At 40.0% G+C, this 22553-nt stretch overlaps 1 protein-coding gene across 5 annotated transcripts in view; it reads left to right on the top strand.

Annotated features, from left to right (window-relative positions):
* MED24 (mediator complex subunit 24) overlaps positions 1-20830 on the top strand; it is a 65989-nt gene extending 45159 nt beyond the window's left edge. For 3 of the 5 annotated variants that reach the window (XM_075177101.1, XM_075177103.1, XM_075177099.1), the window contains 6 exons: positions 1205-1386; positions 1509-1602; positions 2031-2130; positions 15370-15450; positions 18348-18496; positions 18792-20830. In XM_075177101.1, the coding sequence (XP_075033202.1) occupies positions 1205-1386; positions 1509-1602; positions 2031-2130; positions 15370-15450; positions 18348-18496; positions 18792-18908 (723 nt within the window). In that variant the 3' untranslated portion in view covers positions 18909-20830. The remainder of the gene's footprint in view (positions 1-1204; positions 1387-1508; positions 1603-2030; positions 2131-15369; positions 15451-18347; positions 18497-18791) is intronic. The other 2 variants (XM_075177104.1, XM_075177102.1) reach the window with 1 other exon arrangement.
* The last annotated feature ends 1723 nt before the right edge of the window (positions 20831-22553 follow it).

Here is a 22553-nt window from a genome sequence, read left to right as displayed (position 1 = left end):
GACTTTTAATGAGCTTTAGAGCATTGAAACAACCTCACAGGAGCCTTTCTGAGCCTTGAATGGCTGAAAACAAGTTGACCGTGAGATAAATGTATGAAATGCTTTGAAATATGAAACCTGTATAATTGTGAATGCTACAGAAATGTCTCATCATATCCAATGTACTTTTATTTAATGTTAAGAGACCTTTTAGCACAGGACTTTCATTTTCCACTATGCAGCATTTTTAGAATGAAAGGATTGTGCAATACAGCAAATAACTAACAAACATTATAGCAAACAAGACTAGTACGGAACAATAACGGCAGTTACAGAAAAGATTTGCATCTTTGGTAGGTACATATTTCTTATATTAGATTATTGCTTAATCAGTGGACAGATTTGTGGATAAACATTGCTCACAAGAGGTGCTATTTGTTTACTGCACATATATGAAATCTGAAACCTGTAATCTCAAATGTGGTGGAACTAGCTGGAGAGACAGTTTCCTGAAGCTTACATTAAATTTCAAGAATGTTTACTTAGCTCAGACATTGCAAAATGGAATTTGTTATTGTAATTCTATGATCGTACTATTTGTCACATATGCAGTCATTCTCAGCATATTGGTTACAGTATTTATCCCTGTGGAAAGCGATTTTCCTTTTCACTTCTGACTTCCTGGTTTGCAGAATTGGAAGCCAGTTAGTTTAGTAAGAAACTAAACTGCTCTTTCAATTAGAGAGTAGTACCACTATGCTAGGATGTTTAAACTGCCTGTGGTGGAGGTGTGTAGTGAATGCAACACATGACTGGGCAGGTTTCACAGCCAGTCCAATCAGGTGCCACATTCACCGCTCATCTCTCAGACTAAGAGATTGATTCCTAAGTACGGGTTTTCTGTGATAGCTACTTTCTTTGCATTTGTATCTGATCAGCAGCCCAGCAGTACAGCCCATAGAGGGGTGACTTGCATCAGAAGAGAGTGGACCTTCCACTAAGGGCTGGACATCCATTTTAATTTAATTTCAGTTTTTTAGGGGGTTTTTACACACTCAGTTGATATTGGGATTTTTAAACACGTTCGAGAATGTTGCACGGGGGTTTTTTTTTATTGGATGAACAAATGATCTATGTAATCCATGACAGTAATTCAGTTTAATCAGGTGTACCTATAATAACTGAGGGATAGCCAATAAGTGTGTAATCACCCTCTTCTGTGCAGGAGCTACTGAGAGAGACTCGGATGGAATTTGCTGTGCGCGCAGTAGAACTGCTGTATGCCATTTTTTCTTTGGACATGCAACAGCTCACACTCACTCTCCTAGGACATGTACTACCCTCTCTTTTGACTGACTCTGCCAAATGGCACACCTTAATGGACCCACCAGGCCGGGCACTGGCAAAGTGAGTATGCATTTACTAACCTGCTTTAGTGCTTGATATGAGCAGTCCGTTCTGCCACAGATGTGTGGTGTTAGCCTGCCGCTCGGCGCTTCAAGTATAATTGTCTTAATTCTTTCTTACAGGCTGTCTGTCTGGTGTGCAATGACTTCTTACTCTATCCACAACAAAGGACAGCCTTCACCCCGACAAAGGAAAAGACACAGGGAAGACATTGAGGTGTGTCCAAGGTGCATTCAGTTCAATCTTCATTCATTCACTATTATCTCAGCTGAAGAGGCCTTAATACTTGGTGATTGGTGTAAATTATGGCCATTGCCTACACATAATGAAAGCAACCATTTTATGGGATGAACTCACGGAGTTCAACTTGTCAATTGTCATGTTTCATCCCTGAATATTCTACACATAATATTTTTAAACTTCCATTTACAGTGCATATAGAAGGGTTGTATCAACGCTGGCTCGCGGCCTATTGGAAAACCCTACATTATAGTCTTAGACTGAAATAGTATAGTTTTATGTACATGGGAAAGATATTGTTCATTTGGTTCAATGAATGGTTATTATACTACAAATAAATGTAATAATATATTGAGGAATAATGATGGTTATCAAGACGAGAGCACATGTTTTTCTCCTTGTAGGACTACAGCAGCCTTTTTCCCCTGGATGACACCCAGCAATCCAAACTGATGCGTCTTCTCAGCTCCAATGAGGAGGAACATTCTGTACCAGCAAATCCCTGTAAGTAGAGTTCTCTTTACAAGCTCAGGAACTTTATTCCAACACAGCTGATGTTGATGTTACAGATATTATATTATTGAATAAAAGTGTATACCCAGGGCCTCAATTAGCGAGTATGGTGTATAATTTATTGATTCCTAATTAAGGACCAGACAAGATTGTCAGATGTCGATCAGAACGAGCTGTAAATCTGGTCTGACAATAACAGTATCTGTAATCTGACTGCTCTAATGGAGCCCTGCTAGATCAGGCCATGTAGTCTGAGCGCACATGTATGGACATCTCTCAGGTGTCTGGCCATTCGGTGGTCAGGCTAAGTGGCGCTAGTATCCCAACGCTGACTCCCAGGATTGATCTGGACAACAAATTTTAAAGGTTTTCTAAACCTCAAAATTTACATTTTCAAATACGAAGGGCAAATACAGTGTTCAGTGTTCAGCTGATATCTCACTGCAGCACTGCTAAAAAGTACAAATCTTGCCTCCCGCTCCATCACAAGAGCTGCCAACAATTCTCTTCCCGCTCACAGACAGCTTAAGCTCCTCATAACTTCAGAGTCCAGTTGCTTCATGTATAATAATCATAATACACAGATTTTGATATACAGTATAGTAATGTGAGATATTGTAATTATTTACTTACTGTTTAAGAACCTCAGATCTTCAGCCCTGTTTGATACCATACAAACTAAACTCTGGATTAGGGCACACAGCAGAGTTTTTAGCTGGGCAGTATATATTACCACACAATATTTAATAGTGATTGAGATATCTGTAAAATGTTGGTCATCATAGGACAGATGGTACTTGTCTTGGTCTATTAAGGGGAATGGGACTATTAGGTGACATCCCTTTGCTTTCACATTATTGCTCCCATATACTGTGGGACAGGATAAGTATATCCCGCTCTCTTCAATTGTTGTTCCCTCTTGAGTTATTTCATCTTGCTAAAGTTTACCATATGTTGGAATTAGGGAGCCTGTGTCCCTCCAGCTGTTCTGGAGCTAAAGTCCTATTCTGAGTTGTTTATTTTTATATGTGCTGGAATGTGGTGCTTTCTATGTGAGCACTGTATATTTGGTATCTCTGGTACAACCTGAAATGTAGGTTAGAAGATTTTAATTCACTGACGTTTATTGGGTATAAACGTAATAGAGTTCATAGCACAGGCAAATGTGAAACACTTCTTGTCCTTAGCTTGTATGGCACTACCGTGCTCTGCAGTGCCAGACAGGGGGAAACAGTATATGTAAAACAGGGTCATATAAGGTAAGTAAAATACATGTAATGTATACAAAGTGTATGGAAGGCCCTGATTAAAATTTAGTAGGAAAAGGGCACAGCTTAAAAAAGAGGTGCAGGTGAGTCTCAGAGTGGAGATTGGCATAGTAGCAACAGTATGAGTAGAATGTGTGTGAGTAGGTGAGGTTCTAGTAAATAGGTGGGTTTTCAGTGTTTAAAGATTTGAAGGCTGAGGGAGAGACTATTCGGGCCTGGTAGGGTATTTCATAGGCAGAGAGCAGCACGGGAGAAGTCCTGAAGGCGAGGGTGAGAAGTGGTCATCGGGTTAGATTCCGATCTTAAAGGGTGTAATGGAGAGTGTTTGAAGATGAGATTCAAGTTTATGAAGGTGGTGTTTGGTGTTGAGCACTTTTGGTAGCCAATTGGATTATGAAGTATATTTGGACCCGGTGTTTGGATTCCCATAGTGGTGTGGTGAATGTGAAGCAAAGAGAGCAGAAGTTCAGTAGTGCTGTGGCATTGGAGATGGGTTGTAGTCGAACAGATCAGTGAAGAGATGGTTTGTAAAGGAGAGGAGGATGTGAGTGTTTTAAAGGGGGTGGGTTTGTGCCACTGGAGAGAGACACATTGAAGAATTGAGGAAGAATGCAAAATAGGAAGCTGGTAGCGAATAGGTTTGAGTGGGCATGTTGTGGGGGAAAGGCAAAAAGATGAGTTTGGAGACTTTGTCCTCAGGTATGGAGAAGAATTGGGGGTGCAGGAGAAAGTTGGGATGAGAGAGATGTGGCATAAAATGATCTCCAGTTAAATGGTGTTAATTATGTTTTTGAAGTTTGTGGCAAGGTCATGAAGTGTGAGGAAGATGTGGTGCTTGTGGGCAGAGAAGTGAGAGGCTGCAATATTAGAGAAGTGAAGTAGTTTTGTTTAATGAGTGAAGGTGCAGTGTTGTAAAATGTAATCTGTTTAAATCTACATAAACTGACCTGTTTTCCAGCAGTCTCTTTTTTTAAGTATTTTTCAAGTATTTCGTTTGGAATTTTGCTTTCCAGCTTATATAAGTTGTGACTGTTTCCTCTAATTAAGGGTGTGACATATTAATTTCCCTATTTTTTTTTTTCTCACAACTTCCTGGTGGTAGGGCTGGCACACCCAGCATCAGGAGCCAGTTGAAAATTCCCTTCTGATAAGACAATAGTCCTGGACAGAATTTTGGCATCATATCCTAGTAGAGCAATCGTATATATAAATGACAGTTGGTTCTGCATGCCAACATGGGATATTCTCTTTCAATTTATATTTTCATTCACCTATAAAGAGTTCTCAATGTTATTTTTGTGAACAGGAATACAATCGGTCATATCACAAATGCATTATAACTTTACCACAATTACCAATAGTATATACCCATTAAGACACTGTATGCTTCCTTTATTAGCTGGGATTAGTTTATTTTTTTGTCTTTTAATCTTATTTTAAAATTATTTTAAACTTACTGTCAGTGGGAGCACTGGTATATATACACTGGTCTTGGAAGAGACTCCCTCCAGAAAGGCATGTGACTTCTTATATTCTTCTCCGGTACTAGAAATGGAAACATCCCCTACCCCCAGCCATATTCTGGGGGTGGCTATAAGTTATACGTTTTTGCCGGGCAACTGCTGCTCATGTGAACTAGTATCTATGCCTGGCTTTGCTATTGCAACGGAGCCAGCAACTGTGTTTCATTTTCCTACTCCATGGCAGCCGTTACTGATGGGTTACCCCTAATTCACTTGAATAAAGACAGACTAAAAAGGTTGCCAGCCCGGAAGGTGTAATGTCTGTTTCTATCATGGCCAATAATGATTGTCCGATGCAATTAATGTGGTTCCAGCGCACAAAGAGATTTAATAGCAACAAAATAACAAAGCATAACAAAATACAAGAAAGTATAACCGATACATTACGCTTGCACACTGCATCCAGTAACAGTCATTCAGTCCTGAAGTCTGTAGTCAGAAAGTGAGTGATACTGTCCAGTGGCTTTTTATGCAGTTTGAGTTGACAAAAACAAACAAACAAACAGTGATGATGTCACAATGTACACAAAGATAACACTAAGATTGTTATTCATTGATTCAGGTTTTAACAATCCAGACTATAGGTCAGTTCAAACGATGCTTCTTCAAAGGTGGGGGCAACTCACACCAACAGCTGTGTAAGTGTCTTTCCTCGGGAACCGCCGAAAATCTGGATTAAACTGACCCATTAACAGAGTATCTATGAGAAGTAATCTTATACTAATCATAACTAGCGACCGCTATATGCCAATGCTTCTCCGATGATACCGAATTCCTGCTGAAATGTGGATTAATTTAAGACCAAACACCATACATTTCTTAGGACCTGAATCACAGCTATATGTAATGTATTATTTATCTTTGTATAAATAATCTCTAAACGGCGGGTTTGAAAAAGTGGAGATGTTGCCTATAGCAACCAATCAGATTCTAGCTATCATTTATTTAATGTATTCTACAAAATGAAAGCTAGAATCTGATTGGTCGCTATAGGCAACATCACCACTTCTTCAAACCTGCAGTTTAGTAAATCTAGCCCTAAGTCTTAATAGTAAAAGAATGTCAGTTGGAACTTTATTAAAAGTGAACTATTTACATATGTAGTGTGAATGTAAGTGTATTTGTTTTGTTTACCTGTGTGATTGCGTAATTAACCCTGGTATGACGTAGCATGCTATTCGCAATCGCACGGAAAACAATTACAATCTGTATTTATTAATTTAGAATGACTTCATCCAATTATTCGACTTCGACAAAGATATATAGTGTGATGCCCCCTTCAATAGCTTGTCTTTATCGTGTCTCTTCATAGCTGAGTAAAGCAGTGGTAGTGTAGGGAATGTTTCTTGTTTTTTCTCTGACAGGGAAAGCATAGGTAATTCCACTCAGGGTCCTGCAGTTCCACCATCTCTGGAGTGGTGTTGCGTTATAGTGCTCCAAGCAGTTGACATCACTACCGTCATCAGTATGGCGCCAGTAACAAGGAATTGGTTCAGTCCTCTAATATTTGAAGGCACAGCATCCTGAGTTTAAGCACACAGCCTGCATCATGAATCCTGAACCCCCACCAAAGAAGTCTAAGGACATGTTCTAGGTAATCCCCTGCTAAGGGTGTTTTTCTTCAAATATAGAAGCATTGGATAGAAATTCTTATACACCCTCCTTCTTTGAGTACTCATGTAGAGGGAAACAAGACCAGTACATCTTATAACTGCATATGTGGAGCCTGTGATGAGGGTTTAACCAATGATTATAAAGAAATTTTATGTATGTATTGTATTTCATAGAGGCTACATCGCAACCCCCAAAAGAAAAATGTAAGGAATAAATTGGATGGATGATGAAGTTCTTTCTATCAAAATAGGAACTTCAAGCTAACCAAGGAGTTAGAAGGTTAAAATTTCAGATGTGTATGAATGTTTATTAGGGATGTATTTGTCGACCATAAGTGGCGGTCAAGATTGCATTTGAGAAATCTTCAGCTAGATGTGCTGGACGAATGGAATCGCAATGCAGAGTCTCTGGTTCAATTGATCACAATAACATGCATGACCAGGAAATCTCTATTAATGGTGAAGACCAAAACAAGGGAATCTCCCTGTCGGAGCCCAAATGCACAGCCAATAACCACAGATTGACGCTCCAAAAGATAGAGCTCATCTACAAACAGAAGTAGTACAGGGGCTATAAAGAATAGAGGTTGCATGCAAATATCTTGGAAGCAAGAGCAGCCTGGTGAGCAACACAAAATGTTCAGCAGCAACTACTTCTCGGACTATTGCACAGTAGTGGCGTTTTTAAGTCGACACAGGGGAACCAAGAGTATGCCCCCGATGACTGACAGAAGGAACATCGATTGTAGCAAGGACAGAGGACAGTCCCTGGCAGCTCTGCATATAGTGAGCATTGACACCAAATTGGCAAACTAATTGAGCCAGTAACAGATTCATTCAGGAGAATGGAGCCTAAGCAAGGATATGTTCCAACTGGTGAAAAAAGGGTACCTTTTGGCAACAAGTAAAGATGCCAAGATAACAAAAATTTGTGCTCATCATAAGGATCGCAAAGCACAGGAAACGGATGCACTGATAAATCTATGGAGTTACAAATTAAATTATATATGACCCCCAATAACCCTCCTTGCTCACACATTGAGCAAAACAGAAAAGGAGTGGAAGTGATAATAATCTTCCATACTGACCTTGCCAGCAGTGGCTCACACAGGCATGGCATCTGTGCAACCATGACATCTGCAGAACAACCTACTCCCATAACCCACTTATATATAGATGATTATTTTCCCTTTAGATTATGCACTCTTAACTTCCAGGTCAGCAGAACGGGAAGTCATATTTTCCAGCTATCAAAGAATGTGACTAGAATGCAGAACTGATTGTTTGCAGCAAGGAATCTGCTTGTCATTGTATGGAAGCTTTTGCATGTATAATTTTTCACAAAATTGTGGCTAGTATTAGATTTTTTTGCTGAATTCACACATGCTCAAGCCGGGGGCATAACATTCTGAGAAAATAGGAAAAAGCTAAAAATCTTTTACTGAGGAATCATGAAAAGGAAGTTTGTAAGAGACACTTGTCTTACTTCTCCTTTCTATTTCAACTTGACAGTTTTGTCTTTATTTTTGGTCAGTGGGTTACGTAGGCTGTTGGTGCACATCGGGCAGTTTCTGCTTTGTCAGAGGCGCTTAAAAATAGCATTCGGAAACCTCTGGCCAATCCATTCCAGCAGGAGATTGCCTCACTGCTTTTGCTGCATTGTATGCTCTGAGTGCTGTAACTCTAGAAATTTGGAATGACAGACTTCCTGTGTGACCTGAGGTGTTCGTGTATTTCCATATCTATAAGTTCATGTTTAGGACAGGATGTGGCCCAAGATTAATACCAGGATACCAGGTAAATATTCGTTATTACCAATACAGGGACATCGGTACTGTCACATAAGTCCTGGAAGAAGGATTTTCCCCACTAAGGTTCCTAGAAGCTGTCCAGTATAGAAGTGAGGGAATACCCCACACATGGAAGTTTTCCGGCTCTAATTAAGAGCATATGTATTGTGAAGTAAGCAAGACAATGCAACTTTTCAGTTTATTTATCACTCCATTATGTGCTAATAATTACATGTTATCAAAGACCTTCTATTGGGTGTGTCTGTGTAACTAAGCAGTATCACATGATTATTACAGGCCAATCAGATTGGACTATAATTCTTTATTTTTAAATGGTTTTTATTGGTTTATAACATTATTTCACAATAAATAGTGAACTAGACTCATAAGGAACATTGCGGGGAAGGGGGGGGGTATAGGCACATCCCATTAATTCATTCACATGCCATTTTGTCAGCTGGTTACAGCATATATCACTGCATAGCAGGCACTGATGCACATTTCTATACTTGAGTTATAAACACAATAAAATATGGTATTTCAGCCTTGATATCATTTGTGATTTGAATGTTTGCCCCATAGTATAGGAATTAAATGTGTGATGCAATCATCAGTATAACATGGGGGGGTCTAGATCTCCATTATCTTGGTTTCATAGTTGATGCAGCATAATTGACTCTTGCTTATCTGCTTACTTACATTTCTCTTAATTTGCAGATTAGGAGATGTGAAGATCACGCTTCTAACTTTTTTGGCCTATACATACACCCCATGTTTTTGTTTCACTGTGGAAATAAATTTGATAACTGGCAGATGTGCACTTGCCATGTTTTTCCATATCTGAATTGAGTAGTGCTCTGGTGACATCCATCTGGATGTTATAGGCTGCATTACATAAAAAGGACAGCCTGTAATGATGGCCCATTAGGGGCAGGAGCAGTCCTCTTATACCACTCTCACGTATCTAGGGGGTTACGCCTAATTGGCATAAGACTCTGAATCAGTTATTATGTAAACTGCTCGATATTAAATGTAGAGAGGTGTCTTCTTGAATATGGCATTTAGGGCACAAAGACAAATTTCAGATGGCCCAATTATACATTTGAACTGGATATAGGTAAGCTCTATGCAAAATCAACATTTGTATATATTGATGTCTCGTGTGCAGAGAGAATTTGTTGGGGTTATATGTGCCTCTTGCCATTCTTGTCATATTCTCCACCTACTGCAAGTGTTTATTTGCTGAAACTGGTTGGCTAATGTAAAATATTAGCCAATGCTAATTTTCATCTGTGGCAAATTCTAGTTTAGAAGAAATGAAGTAAACCACTTGGATCCCACGGAGTTCTGATTACATGATCCATTTATAAGAAATGAAAGAACCTGAAATTAACATACATACTTTGGAGCTGCTGAAATGTTAAAATTGTATTACTGCCTTGTGGGTGTGTATGGTTTGTGTATGATTTGTATGAAAATACACCAGTATTTTCATACAAATATACCACACTTGAAACATGTGAGTGTGCTATGGACCTTGGGTGGCCGAGTTTGAGCTACCTTGTTTGAACCATGATTTACCATGAACCATCTGAGAAGCAAGGTAATATCTATATATCTCTATTACCGCCATTCCTTCTTTGTTCTTAGCTCTCTGCAGTGTTGTGAAGGATGTACAGGGCCATTTACCAGCCTATATAAACAAGATAAATAGTTCATTTAATATTATGTTTGGGGATATTACATGGAGCTTGCTGTATGGAATATAAAATCTGATGGAGAAAATGATTTTTATGACAGCCATTATACCAGGGGAAGTTATAGGGATCATACACCAAATACCCATTTTAATTTTCATTTCATCAATCACCAGTAAAATGTGTAATTTAACATATTCCTCCCATTTGATCCGAAACTGTAATTCCAAGATTTTTAGGAGAATGGGACCAGATTAGTGGGTGTCTTATAAGGCATTTATCTATGGGGAAAAATGTCTGCGAAAATGAGCGATTAATCCCAATTTATTTTAAACCTGAGTATGTTCCAAATTTGTCAATGATTTGTAAGATTTATGATTCATTGGGATTGTTTAAGAATAATAAACAATAAATGTATAAGTGTAAAATGCAAGTTTCTCCTTCTGTCCTCTCATTCTCTTGATGTCTGTTACCTCTAATGCAGTTTGCTAATGGTTCAGTTGTTCTTACTGGGATAAGGAGCATCCCTGTCAAGTATCTCTATGAAGGTAGAAGAGAGAAGAAGGCAAATCTACCTGATAGTTCCTCAGCCACAGGCTTATTATATCACCTCTTAATCCATTTTTGAAATTGGGATCCAAAGCCAAGTTTAGACTTTCGACTAGGCAAAGATATTTCCACTCTACCAAGTGAAAGGTTCCGGCAATGTTACGGAATCCTATAGACTACGTGTAGACTACTGGTGTTACGTAATCCTATAGTGGGAGTTGCACATTGTAGTCTAATTTTCTAATAGTAATTGAGAGGGATTTGCCAGGCATGAATCCTGGTCTCAGTGTGCTATGCTGTGAATGGCTGAATTGAGTCTAATGGCTACAACTTTACTAGTATCTCAGCATCAATATTGAGTAAGGATATAATAACCCCTTAGGATGTAAGCTCATTTGAGCAGGGCCCTCTTCCCTCGTGTGTCACTACCTACTCTTCTGCTCCGTCTTTTCTGCACTAGCCTGCTTGGAGCTTTTGAAGTGTTGGTATTTTTGTTTACTGCTCAGTAATGTTTTACCCTGTACTGTCTATTGTTTGTGCATTGTACGGCGCTGCAGAACTTTTGTGGCACCTATCAAATAAAGGATAATAATATTGTTCAATATAAGCTGCATTCCACTGGATCTGTGTTTGACTTGGGGAAAACGACTTGAGTCTCCAGATTGCATGTAGTGTTTAAAGCATTTGTGTAACTGTGGCGCTAGAATATCAGTGTTTTGTATATCTGTTGGTAGACCAGCTGGCCCAGGAGCATTGTTAGGTGGGGAGGATTTTAATGGCTTCTAGAACTAACTTTATCCTTATTGGGGCATATGTTTAGGTGTTTTACTTAGGCTGAGAAAGTTAATAGCATTCACAAATTGGTCTACAGATGTGTCACAGGTATTTGCAGAGAAAGTACATAATGTGTCATAGAATTCCTAGCATTAACGACCTGTTTGTCCCCAAATTCAAACATCTAGATGTTGAGCAGTAGACATGGTATTTATGATTGTCTTCTCAAAGACTGTGAGTCTCTCATCATCATCATCCTCATCATTTATTTATATAGCGCCACTAATTCTGCAGCGCTGTACAGAGAACTCATTCACATCAGTCCCTGCCCCATTGGAGCTTACAGTCTAAATTCCCTACCACATACAGACAGAGAGACTAGGGTCAATTTTGATAGCAGCCAATTAACCTAACAGTATGTTTTTGGCGTGTGGGAGGAAACCGGAGCACCCGGAGGAAACCCACGCAGACACAGGGAGAACATACAAACTCCACACAGATAAGGCCATGGTTGGGAATTGAACTCATGACCCCAGTGCTGTGAGGCAGGAGTGCTAACCACTAGGCCACTGTGCTGTCTCTTTCTGCAATCCTACACTTCTCATGAAGTATATATAGTAGTATTATTAGTAAAATAATTAGTAACATCTGATAATCATGTTAAATGTGCTGCAGGGAAACCCACCCAGAAAGCATTACTTTGCCTTCTTTCAGAGGACAGATATAATTGCAGTTTAACAATATGGTTAGTGGCGAATGGTCAAATATCCCTCTGGTAAGAAATGTAGCCAAGCCATTAACGAGCAGTAAATCAGCAGAGATATAAGCAAGTAGAGAGAGCATGAAAAGTGGCTCAATATCTGTCATAAAATGTATGACTTTTTAGATTACTAATTAGACATGCCACATCTATAGAGGTGCTTAATCCTTCAAAGTACATCCTGCTGCCCCTCCCCAATCCTGCAGGTGACCTCTGGATTACTCATCACTTATATCCTAAACACAGCAAACTAGCAACTGGTGGCAGCTTGGGAATCTTCTGGGTCACCATCTCTCACCTCTGTATCAATTTCAGCTTCACTCTTTTATAAATAAAATACATTGATTGACTGCCTCCAGCCCTAGAGAAATAGTAACAAATATACAAATGAGAGGTCGGGCAATAAAAGACAAAGGTTAATACTAAGAATAGGTCAGAGAAACCGAAACACTGTACAGATAGAATGGTATAATAGCCACTATTTGTTATTTATTTACATACTGTATAACCTCATTAATGTGTTTTTAAAAAAAGTGTCTCAGTGGCACACACAAGCTTTATCTAGCATCGACCATTTATAGTAGTAGCCCACAGTTGAGTGTCTACCTTGCTCCTAGGTATGATATTAAAATCTTCAAGCCATATTGATTTACGGCAGGAATATTCTGGTAAAAATCCAGCACATTTCTCTAGAGTCTGTAAGTCAAATGTTTTGAATGCATTTAAACTCCAGATGTGTGTAAGCTTATCCTGCTCCATTCATAGCATGGATGTATATCTACTATATGCATTTATTTTACTCTGGAGCCTTAGGGCCTCAGTTAGCAGCAAAGCAACAATAAAAAATAGTGAAGATTTGCCCCAGGATTTGCATGTAGCACAGAAAAATTGCACAACTTTAATTTTACACTGCAATTTAGAGTTGAGCTGCACATTTTATTTATTTTTTACTGTGCTCCTATATTGCTTTTTGAATTGAAACTTTAGTGATCTTTTTGATTTTGCTCTTTAGGCCTCCTTACATTCCAGGACATAATACTTACTTTGGAATCCATCTAGTTACTTGCTGTTACTCCAACACTAGTCATGTCATGTCACTATCCCCATGTGATTGTTCCAACACATTTCCTATATTATCAGTTTATCAGTATGTTTCCCCACATGTATGTTACATACACATACATGGGGACAGTATACTTTTTCATATAAGTAATCAATTGAAAAGATAGAAAAAAGAGAGTGGAAGCACGGTTGAGAAAAACAGAACAATTTTGCTTAGTTGAAGGTAGGATATAATGCTCTCTCTGTTTAGTATTTCAAATCATTATCACCAGTTATTTATATAGCGCCACTAATCCCGCAGCACTGTGCAGAGAACTTACACACATTTAGTCCCTGACCCATTGAAGTTTACAGTCTAAATTCCCTACCACATACAGACAGAGAGACTAGGGTCAATTTGATAGCAGCCAATTAACCTTCTAGTATGTTTTTGACGTGTGGGAGGGAACCGGAGCACTTGGAGGAGACTCATGCAAACACGGGCATAACATACAAACTTCACATAGATGCGGCCATGGTCAGGAATCGAACTCATGACCCCAGTGCTGTGAGGCAGAAGTGCTAACCACTGAGCCACCATGCTGCACAAATTAACACTTTACCCTTCAGTCCTAAACCACCCTATCTACAGCCCCCAACTGGATTCGATTTTTAATCCGTGAATACTTAAGAAACACTGTCCAGTAGATCAGGTAATAAGCTGTGTGCACTTGTTAAAACTGTCAGGATGTGATACACCCCCCACACAAGCTTTGTATAGTTGCTCCCTTATCCCAGAATGTTGTTCCAGCTAATTGGGCAGTCCCCGGCTATAAAGAGAGATTCTTGGTAGTGCAGATGAGTATCATGACCATAGTGGATCCCATTTATTCCTTGTTATTGAAGCATGCACTTTCCAGCCAGTGTTGCACATCATATGGGTCCAGAAAAATAGTGCCTTGCCAGTGTGTCAGACTTGTAGGCGTGATGGGAACGGCATAGCATATTGTAGGCCTTTTAGAGTTGCTTATTGACATGAATGAGCATTGTTGCTTTTGCAGCGTCACAGAGAAATCCAGAAAGATAGATTTCTGGCAGCCTGTACTATGGCTTCCAAATCTATTACTGGTCAATGTCTGTAACATGGGGCGAGGTGGGAGCCCATTGGCAGACTGCTTGATTCCTGGATTTTCTCAAATAATTTCTCCAATAACTGCTTCCGGTGATCCACCCTCCATTCTTTCATGCCGTCCAACAATTATAACATTATTGCGCCTTGGTTAATTCTATAAATAATTTGCTTTTGCCATCTACTCAGAGTTCTTAAGATTGTAAACTGTCTTCTCTTTAAAAATGTATTCCATCATCAGACAACTTTCACAAAATGCTTAAATGGTTAGTCTGGGTACACACTACAGTGTTTTCAGAAGATGATCAGGCCAATCACACGATAAACGACCGTTTGCCCCGATATCGCATTAGTGTGTACGCTGCAATGATGAACAAATATCGTTCCATAGCACATTGTATCGTTTCATTTGAGTTTTAAACCAAACTAAAATTGTTGTTCAACGATGGAACGATGTTGTTCCAATTCTGCAGTGTATATGTACTCATGATCGGCAGTGTCCATAGATCTCTATGGAGTGTGCAGAGTCGCTATCTTTTCAGCTGATTGTTATGACAGATAAAGAGCACAGATCTGAAGGTAAATTGCATAAAACATGTATCGTGTGTACACATGAATCGGCATGCTGATCGGGATTTCTATTTTTTTTTTTTCTTTCATAGGTAAACTCGTTACAGATGTCGCATTGGGAGAAATTTTCTGTAGTGTGTACCCAGCCGAACTCCTTGTTCAGAGAAATCTATTGTCCAGGCAGCTTTTCACTGCCCTTATGTACAATGACAGATCTACTGTGTAAATAGTTGTATTCAATACACAGACTTGAACCAGCATGTCGTCGTATCAAGGGCAATTAGAGTAAACAAATTTACCTGAACAATTGGGTTTTCTGAAGGTGGTTTCCCTTTACTTTTGTGTTTAGTAAAATGTGCAGATGGTCTTGTACAAAGTAATAGTCATCTGAATGTCTTTAATTGCCTTGTTGTTTTTTTGTTTTAGTTTTTTTTATAGAGGTGCGATATCCTGACCCATCATTTTAATTTGTATAAGGACGAATAATGAAATAACATGTGTCTTTTCCATTCACAGCAGATCGTCCTATGAACAGTTCTCTCTCAGCCTCCCAAATCCACAACATCAGCTCCAAAGAGCCATTAAACAGAGTGCTAGGTAAGGCTCTAAGTCATCTTATCTTCATTCACATTTATTCTATATCAAACTCCTCCTCCTCTCTCTCGGGTGCACAATTATTATAATGCAACCTCTTAATTCCATTTGATTCTTCCAAGACTGGAATCCACAGATTCACTCAAATCTAAGGTCCATTAACATGATCACTGATACTTTAAAATCTGCTCTCTCTCCTGGGCGTTTCGCACATTAAGAGATATTATTTAGAAGCACAACTTGCCCATTGTGCCTCCTCCTCCTCAGTCAGTGTGTCAATTATTATCTCTACTCTGGTTCCTGGGGCACTGGCATCCTCCCTCTGCAAGGTCTCACCCCCTGGTCTCGTTTTCATTATCCACGTTTGGATTATGCCACAAGGTATTGATCCCCTATGGAGTGATTGAGATATCCCCTCTACCCCCAGCTGGAAGGGAGCACTACAGCCTCTGGCTGGTTGCGGGCATCTGGTTTCTAAACCACTCCAGTTCATAAAATTAGTTTGCCCTCATAAGATCATTATTAATTATTGTTTCTGTCCCAGGAGGAGAAGTGCCATACTGCAGCCCCTTCCGCTTGGAAGAGGTGCTAGAGCAGGTATCTTTGTAATATTGGGCAGGATATTTAAATATAAGTCTCTACACCACACTTCCTTACTGAGTGCTATGTTGGAAGTAAGATTCACTTACAAGATAAGTGAATCCATCTGGCCTTTCTTTCAGCATACAGTTTAAAATTCTGCTTCTAACTTACAACATTTTGCACAATACTGTATCATTTGATATCTCTTGTGCTTTCTTATTTTCTTAAATTACGTTTTGGTTTTATTTTCCAAGTTTTTATAGAGATGGTACAAAAAGCAGTGAGGTTGGAGGAAAAAATATACACTTCCAAGACCACAAAACTTACACAAAAATGTTTTTCCATCAATATATATGCAAATGTTCAGGTAATATATAAAAGTCTAGAGTCTGCTAGTGCAAGCTTAGGTTTAGTAGGCACTAGGGATAGAGGAAATAGGAAAATGGATTTCTGAGGAAAGGAGTATATAGAGTGAAGGGAGAGCTGGCATAGTTGGAGTCTCCTAGTTGGTGTAGCTTTTTCAAGTGTTAGCTAAGTGTCGCCGCGACTCTCCTCCCTCCATCCCGGCTGTCGCTATGACGACCGGGACGTCACTTCCGGGGCCCAGCCGACCGTTATGGCAACGGTCGGACGATTGTCAGTTCAGCGCCGCTTCCCGGCATTACAAGGCAGCCGGGCGCGTGCGCAGTAGCTCAGCAAGCCTGCGGGCTAATTAATATTATCATTAGCAGAGTCTGAGGGCGATTACAGAGCTAGGCTCTGATTGGCTGATTCCTGTATTTAAGGCAGGGAAGGCTTAGCCTCCATGCCGGTTATTGTTTCCAGATCCCTGTGTTGCTGCCTGCTGCTGTACTCCTGTACGCTTGGTGTTAAGCCTTTGGATTTTTGCCTGCTGTGTAGGACCCCTGCCTGTTTCCTGGATTTGTCTTTTGCCTGTGTCCTAGACCATTTGGCCTGTACCACCGTTTCTGCTGATTTGCCCGTGACCTCGACCCTTGGCGTCTTTCCTGACGATTCTTCCTAGCAAGTGACCTCTGACCTCGGCCTGTTCTTTGGAATTGCTGTCTGCCATTACCCTCTGCTCCTGGGTTCCCCACAGCTGGTACACGCCACACGACCCTCTGTAGTCTGCAGCCAAGTCTGTCCCCACCACTAGGGGCTCCAGTGAACACCTGACTGTCAGAGTAGACTCCGGGTGGTGTTGTACTGGTTGGAGGGGTTCCTGACACTAAGTTGGAGAGACAATGAGGCCCCAAGTAGTCATGAATTTATTAGGGATGTTGTGAATTATTTTCGTGTTATACTCCATATGAAATGTTTGCTCTGTTCGGTTGATGATTGATGGAAGGGAGAGTATGCATCTCTTTATCTCTGTTTATCACTCTACATGTGCTTTATGGTCTGCCAATGACCATCATCTATCGTACTCCTTAATAACCACCTCACACTGCCATCTCCAAGACCTTTCTCATAATGTACTCCTTATCTGGAATGCTGTACAATCGGTTCTATTACTTCTTTATTATGGATGAGGAGTATAATTGTAGTGGTACCACACTATCTTTATCCAAGGTATTGTGTGACATAACTAATATACACAATTACACAAATACACAATTCATTGTGTAAAAGTGTGTAAAATAGAGTGACTGAAGAAAAATTGTAGGGAAAAAGGGATATACAAAGCACCATTCATTCATTCAATAGGGTGGCTTGTTGTCCAGATTAGAAAATACACAATATGCCACCATTAGAGTTATTAGTTTAGCTCACTGTTAGGATTGTATGTAAGCACAGTCTCTGCTGCCGCCTGTAAAGTATAGCTACTATTACTTCCAGATCTTAACAGTTGCTCAAGTTGATTAGACAGTCCGACTCTGGAAAGCTTTATGTGTGCCTTGAAAACGCATCTCTTTAGAGACGCTCATCAAATTTCTTAAATCATCTGGTATTTAAACACTTAGTTTAGTTGTAGATAGCCCTAATCTCCTATCATTAATTCCTGCCCTACACAAACTATTTACTCAACATTTATAAAAGTCACACTACACCCTTCGGCCTGAGTTATCTCCTCTTTAGTTCTTCACTTTTTCTGCATCGAGCATTACTTTACACTGTCATCCCCAGTGGCTGCTTCACTATACAACAGAAGGGTTTCTGCCTTTATGTCTCATTTACTTCATCTTTAGATCTTAATCTCTCCCGAACAGGATCCTGTCACTTTCTGTTTCGTTATATTCCATTTCATATGACTTAATAATTGGGTGATGTTCCACCCCTTCTCCACTGATGACACTGCTGCTGCTTCTTGTTCACAGCCAACCTCTTCTTGTTGATCTCGTCCATTCTCGGAGCCCGGACGGCTGGGGCCCACACACAGTTTGTGCAGTGGTTTATGGAGGAATGTGTAGAGAGCCTTGAGCAAGGAGGGAAAGGGGGTATCTTGCAGTTTATGCCCTTCAGCATGGTGAGTAACAAGGATCTTTTGTGTATACTGTTGGTTTGTGTTCCTGAGGACAAGTTAAAAGTAAATGGATTTATCATATATTTGGTACTGTGCTTTTATCCTCTGTCCATTAATCGGTTTCCAGCCTTGCTGCACTATAAGTAGTGAATGACAGCATTGTTCAAAATTCTTTCTCGTGTTTTTAGTTTCTGCTTTGTTACTTTATTTGCTAAACTTGTAAATGTACAACAGTGAGTAGGCCAATAGTCAAACCTCTCACTGAATATTCATTTTATTTTATCTTTTTCCTACACAGGTTTCTGAGTTGGTTAAAGTCTCCACCCTTTCTAGCCCTAAAATTGTGTTGGCGATAACAGACCTGACCCTTCCTCTTGGGAGAAGAGTGGCTGCCAAGGCTTTGACTGCCCTATAACATTATATTCTTCGGACATTTCTCTCTGCTGTATTGTGTGCCTTTCCCCGTGCCTTTACACAGGTTCGGCCAACTACCTAAGCCCACCCATTTTATAACCATCTTGTTACCTTCTGCTGCCAAAGTCACACATGTTGTCAAACATCTTGACGATGTTTTGTCTTCTAACGTTAACAACAAATTTAAATAGATTACTTAAAGGGCCAATAAACCAAAATGACAAAATTCCCCATTAGGATAAGATCTCTTAACATTCTGAATTGAGTTAAAGATACCCATACTGAGTTAAGATTCCACACACAATGTGATATTAAAGGTGAGATCGGTAGTATATTTGATGTTGCAGCATATGTCACCCCAAAATGACCTTGAGGCCCAATATTGGTGCTCTAGAAATCAATACAATCAGTATTGGGCATATTGGAAAATGACCCTTCTAGACCTGTTTGTGGGCATCTTCTTTCTGCATTAACGGGGTCCAATGACACTGGAAGCGATCCAGCTATTTGGTTTATGCAGCAGGATCGGGGGAGGTAGCCAGCTTTAAAGCTGCTGTTTAGGCTTTGGATGGCCCCCTGCAGGCCCTTCAGTGTACTGACTGGAAGTTTGATATGAAACATGTATAAATACATACATACAGGTAAGGGATATCTTATCCAAAAGGGTTCTGATAACCAGAATGAAAAGTGTTCTGTGTTTTTGTTATACAGGTAGACGTGATTTTCAGCTCTACTAAACAACTGAATGGCATTTATAAATGTGTTTTAGTAGATTGTAGGTATGATGCTGCAAATCATACCTCCCAACACTGGAGGATTTCTAAGCAGGACAGTAGACTGAAGGGGGTGTGTCAACGTTGTCTCCCCTGGTGGGAGTGCCTAGCAATCTGACAGCGCTAGACCGCCCCTTAACCCACTCACTCCCCTATTCATACAATACTGTTTAATTGCCATGTGCACCAATTGCGGGAGCAGCAGTGAATGCATTTTACCTCACAACATTCTGGCCCGATTGGGACAGATCCCACAAATTGAGACCGTCCCGCCTATATCGGGATAGTTGGAAGGTATGCCAAATTACAGAGGAACCCCAAGTATTCTGCACGGTAGATCCCATAACTGTATGTATATATTATGCATAATTTGTAAGTGCTACTGGTAGGTTTTATGTAACACATATTGTTTTAATGTGTTTTTTTAATTTGCATCCATCAAGTACACTCAGTGGAGGTAGCCATTTTGTAAGCTAAACCAATATTCATTAATATACAGCTTCTACATTCTCTAGGAGCTATTGAATTAATAGGCTGAGTTCTCATGGAAGCTTTAAGCCAGGGCAGGACAAATTCCAGTAACCAGGTTGCCAATGTGCCTAAAAACTAACTGCAGTAATCTAACCTTTGCATGTAATTTTTGTTGATGTCAATGGATGCACATCTTCCCTGGCACCTTTAAAACGTTCTGTTAGCTCCTAGATCTGACCGACTGTCTTGTGAATTCTACATTATTTTGTCCACCCTGAGCTACAAACTGGCTGTCTCAACTGCAGTAGGCAACAAGAAGAGACTTTTATGTGAGATGGAGGGCAAGTAATGTGACTGCAATACAAATTTTTGTCTCTTTATGCCCATGTAAATATGTATATGTAGACCTATGCGGAAGGCCCAGAGCTAAGTTTTTAACAAGTGAATGTTTTCAGATATCATCTGATGGTAGGATCAGCCACTAAATGTCTCTTTGGATTGAATGCTCCTGATTTAAAGTGGCTGGAAATATTCCAGGAAAGGAATTTTCTCTGGCACTAAGAAAAACTTTTCCAGGCATTTCGGAAAAATGTGATCATTCTGTTTTTGTTATCTTGGCATTATACTGTTGTATAATTTATAATATCAAATTAAACTTCTTACATGTACCATTTTGATACAGGTTTGTTCGAGACTATATTTTATTTCAAATTTCTATCTGTTAAAAGGACTGTCTATTACTGTATTGATTTTTACATGACCTTTCTGGAAAACATTTCTTTCATTGTCTGACTTATTGAAAGAAATTAACTGTAGCAGATATAGAATGAAGTTGAGCTTAGACAGCCCCTATGGAGGAAACATGAGGGCTCATTTAGCAATGAACTTTTATCTGTCTCGTTCAAGTTATATAATGGAAGCTATCTGTCTGGTTGCTCTGTTTAGTGCAATTATTCTAACTAATGCAATATTAGTATAATAATTTTATGATATTTTGTGAGACTCACTTTGTGCAACCAGACTATTGAGCTTTTCTCAGATATGCGGAGCAAAGATGGGGATGTTTGGGCAGGCTGAGCAGTGCACCCAGAGGAGGAGGATGTTTGGGCAGGCTGGGCAGTGCACCCAGAGGAGGATGTTTGGGCAGGCTGAGCACTGTACCCAGAGCAGGATGTTTGGGCGGGCTGAGCACTGCACCCAGAGGAGGATGTTTGGGCAAGCTGAGCAGTGCACCCCAGAGGAGGAGGATGTTTGGGCAAGCTGAGCAGTGCACCCCAGAGGAGGAGGATGTTTAGGCAGGCTGAGCAGTGCCCCCAGAGGAGGAGGATGTTTGGGCAGGCTGAGCAGTGCCCCCAGAGGAGGAGGATGTTTGGGCAGGCTGAGCAGTGCACCCAGAGGAGGAGGATGTTTGGGCAGGCTGAGCAGTGCACCCAGAGGAGGATGTTTGGGCAGGATGTTTGTCACATGGATGATCAAATTCTCCCCCTGTATTACAGTAGGGCTGTGACTAGTGACCTTAGCGGGAAAAGTGATTTGTCATATAAATTTGCAAGTCCGATCTGTAGAGAAATATAATTCATTTGTTTGTGCTGCATGTATAGTATGTTTAATGAAAATAACCTTTTTATGCTTGTTCCCAGCAGTTACTGGGCAAGGTACCAGATACGTCAAATATCCATCATTTGCCGTTTATTTTGTTTATTATAGCTACATAATAGCTACACAATATTTACATGCTTTCTGTCATTTCCGTCTTTTTCTTGTGACATCACTTTTCTCTACTCTAAACAATCAGCGGTACATCTGTTGTGTCTCTTAAACTATTTTTGACTAATTCAGCTCTTGAGATCACCATACAACAACAGATTAATATGCCACATTGATTGTTTGAAAGAACTGTGCTGACTCTGCAACATTGGAATCACCAGGAAGAGAAGCAGAGTGGAAACTATTTTTGTCCTGAGGGCCTATGTTAACTACATTGGACTTTGCTGCTGGTCCTTTGTTCACAACTATTCAATCTAATAAAAGGAAATGTAAAGTGAAATAACGGTTATGTTGTGTTGCCAAGGTTAAAAAAAAAATGCCCGCTGTGCTTACCTGTTCCATCTGCCTATTCTAAAATAGGTGTATCTGTGGGCCTACTCACCTTGCTTGAGTAACTACCAGGCCCATATACCAAGCAGCGTGTAGCTAAGCTGAATTAGTTAATGAAGAAAAGATGTTGGGCTTCTACTACGCTGGGTATTACTATTATTAAGTCAAGTTATTAATTGCATTAAACAAATGTTGTTGTGATCTGTAGCAAACAGGAGACCCTGTGTGATCAACAACAAAAACAGTATCTGGGTCTTCAGGTCTGACCTATACATGAAAAAAAAAAATATTGTGTATAAACATTT

Source organism: Mixophyes fleayi, chromosome 6 (genome assembly GCF_038048845.1).
Source record: "Mixophyes fleayi isolate aMixFle1 chromosome 6, aMixFle1.hap1, whole genome shotgun sequence".
Taxonomy (NCBI): domain Eukaryota; kingdom Metazoa; phylum Chordata; class Amphibia; order Anura; family Limnodynastidae; genus Mixophyes; species Mixophyes fleayi.
This window is presented reverse-complemented; position numbering and strand designations above follow the sequence as displayed.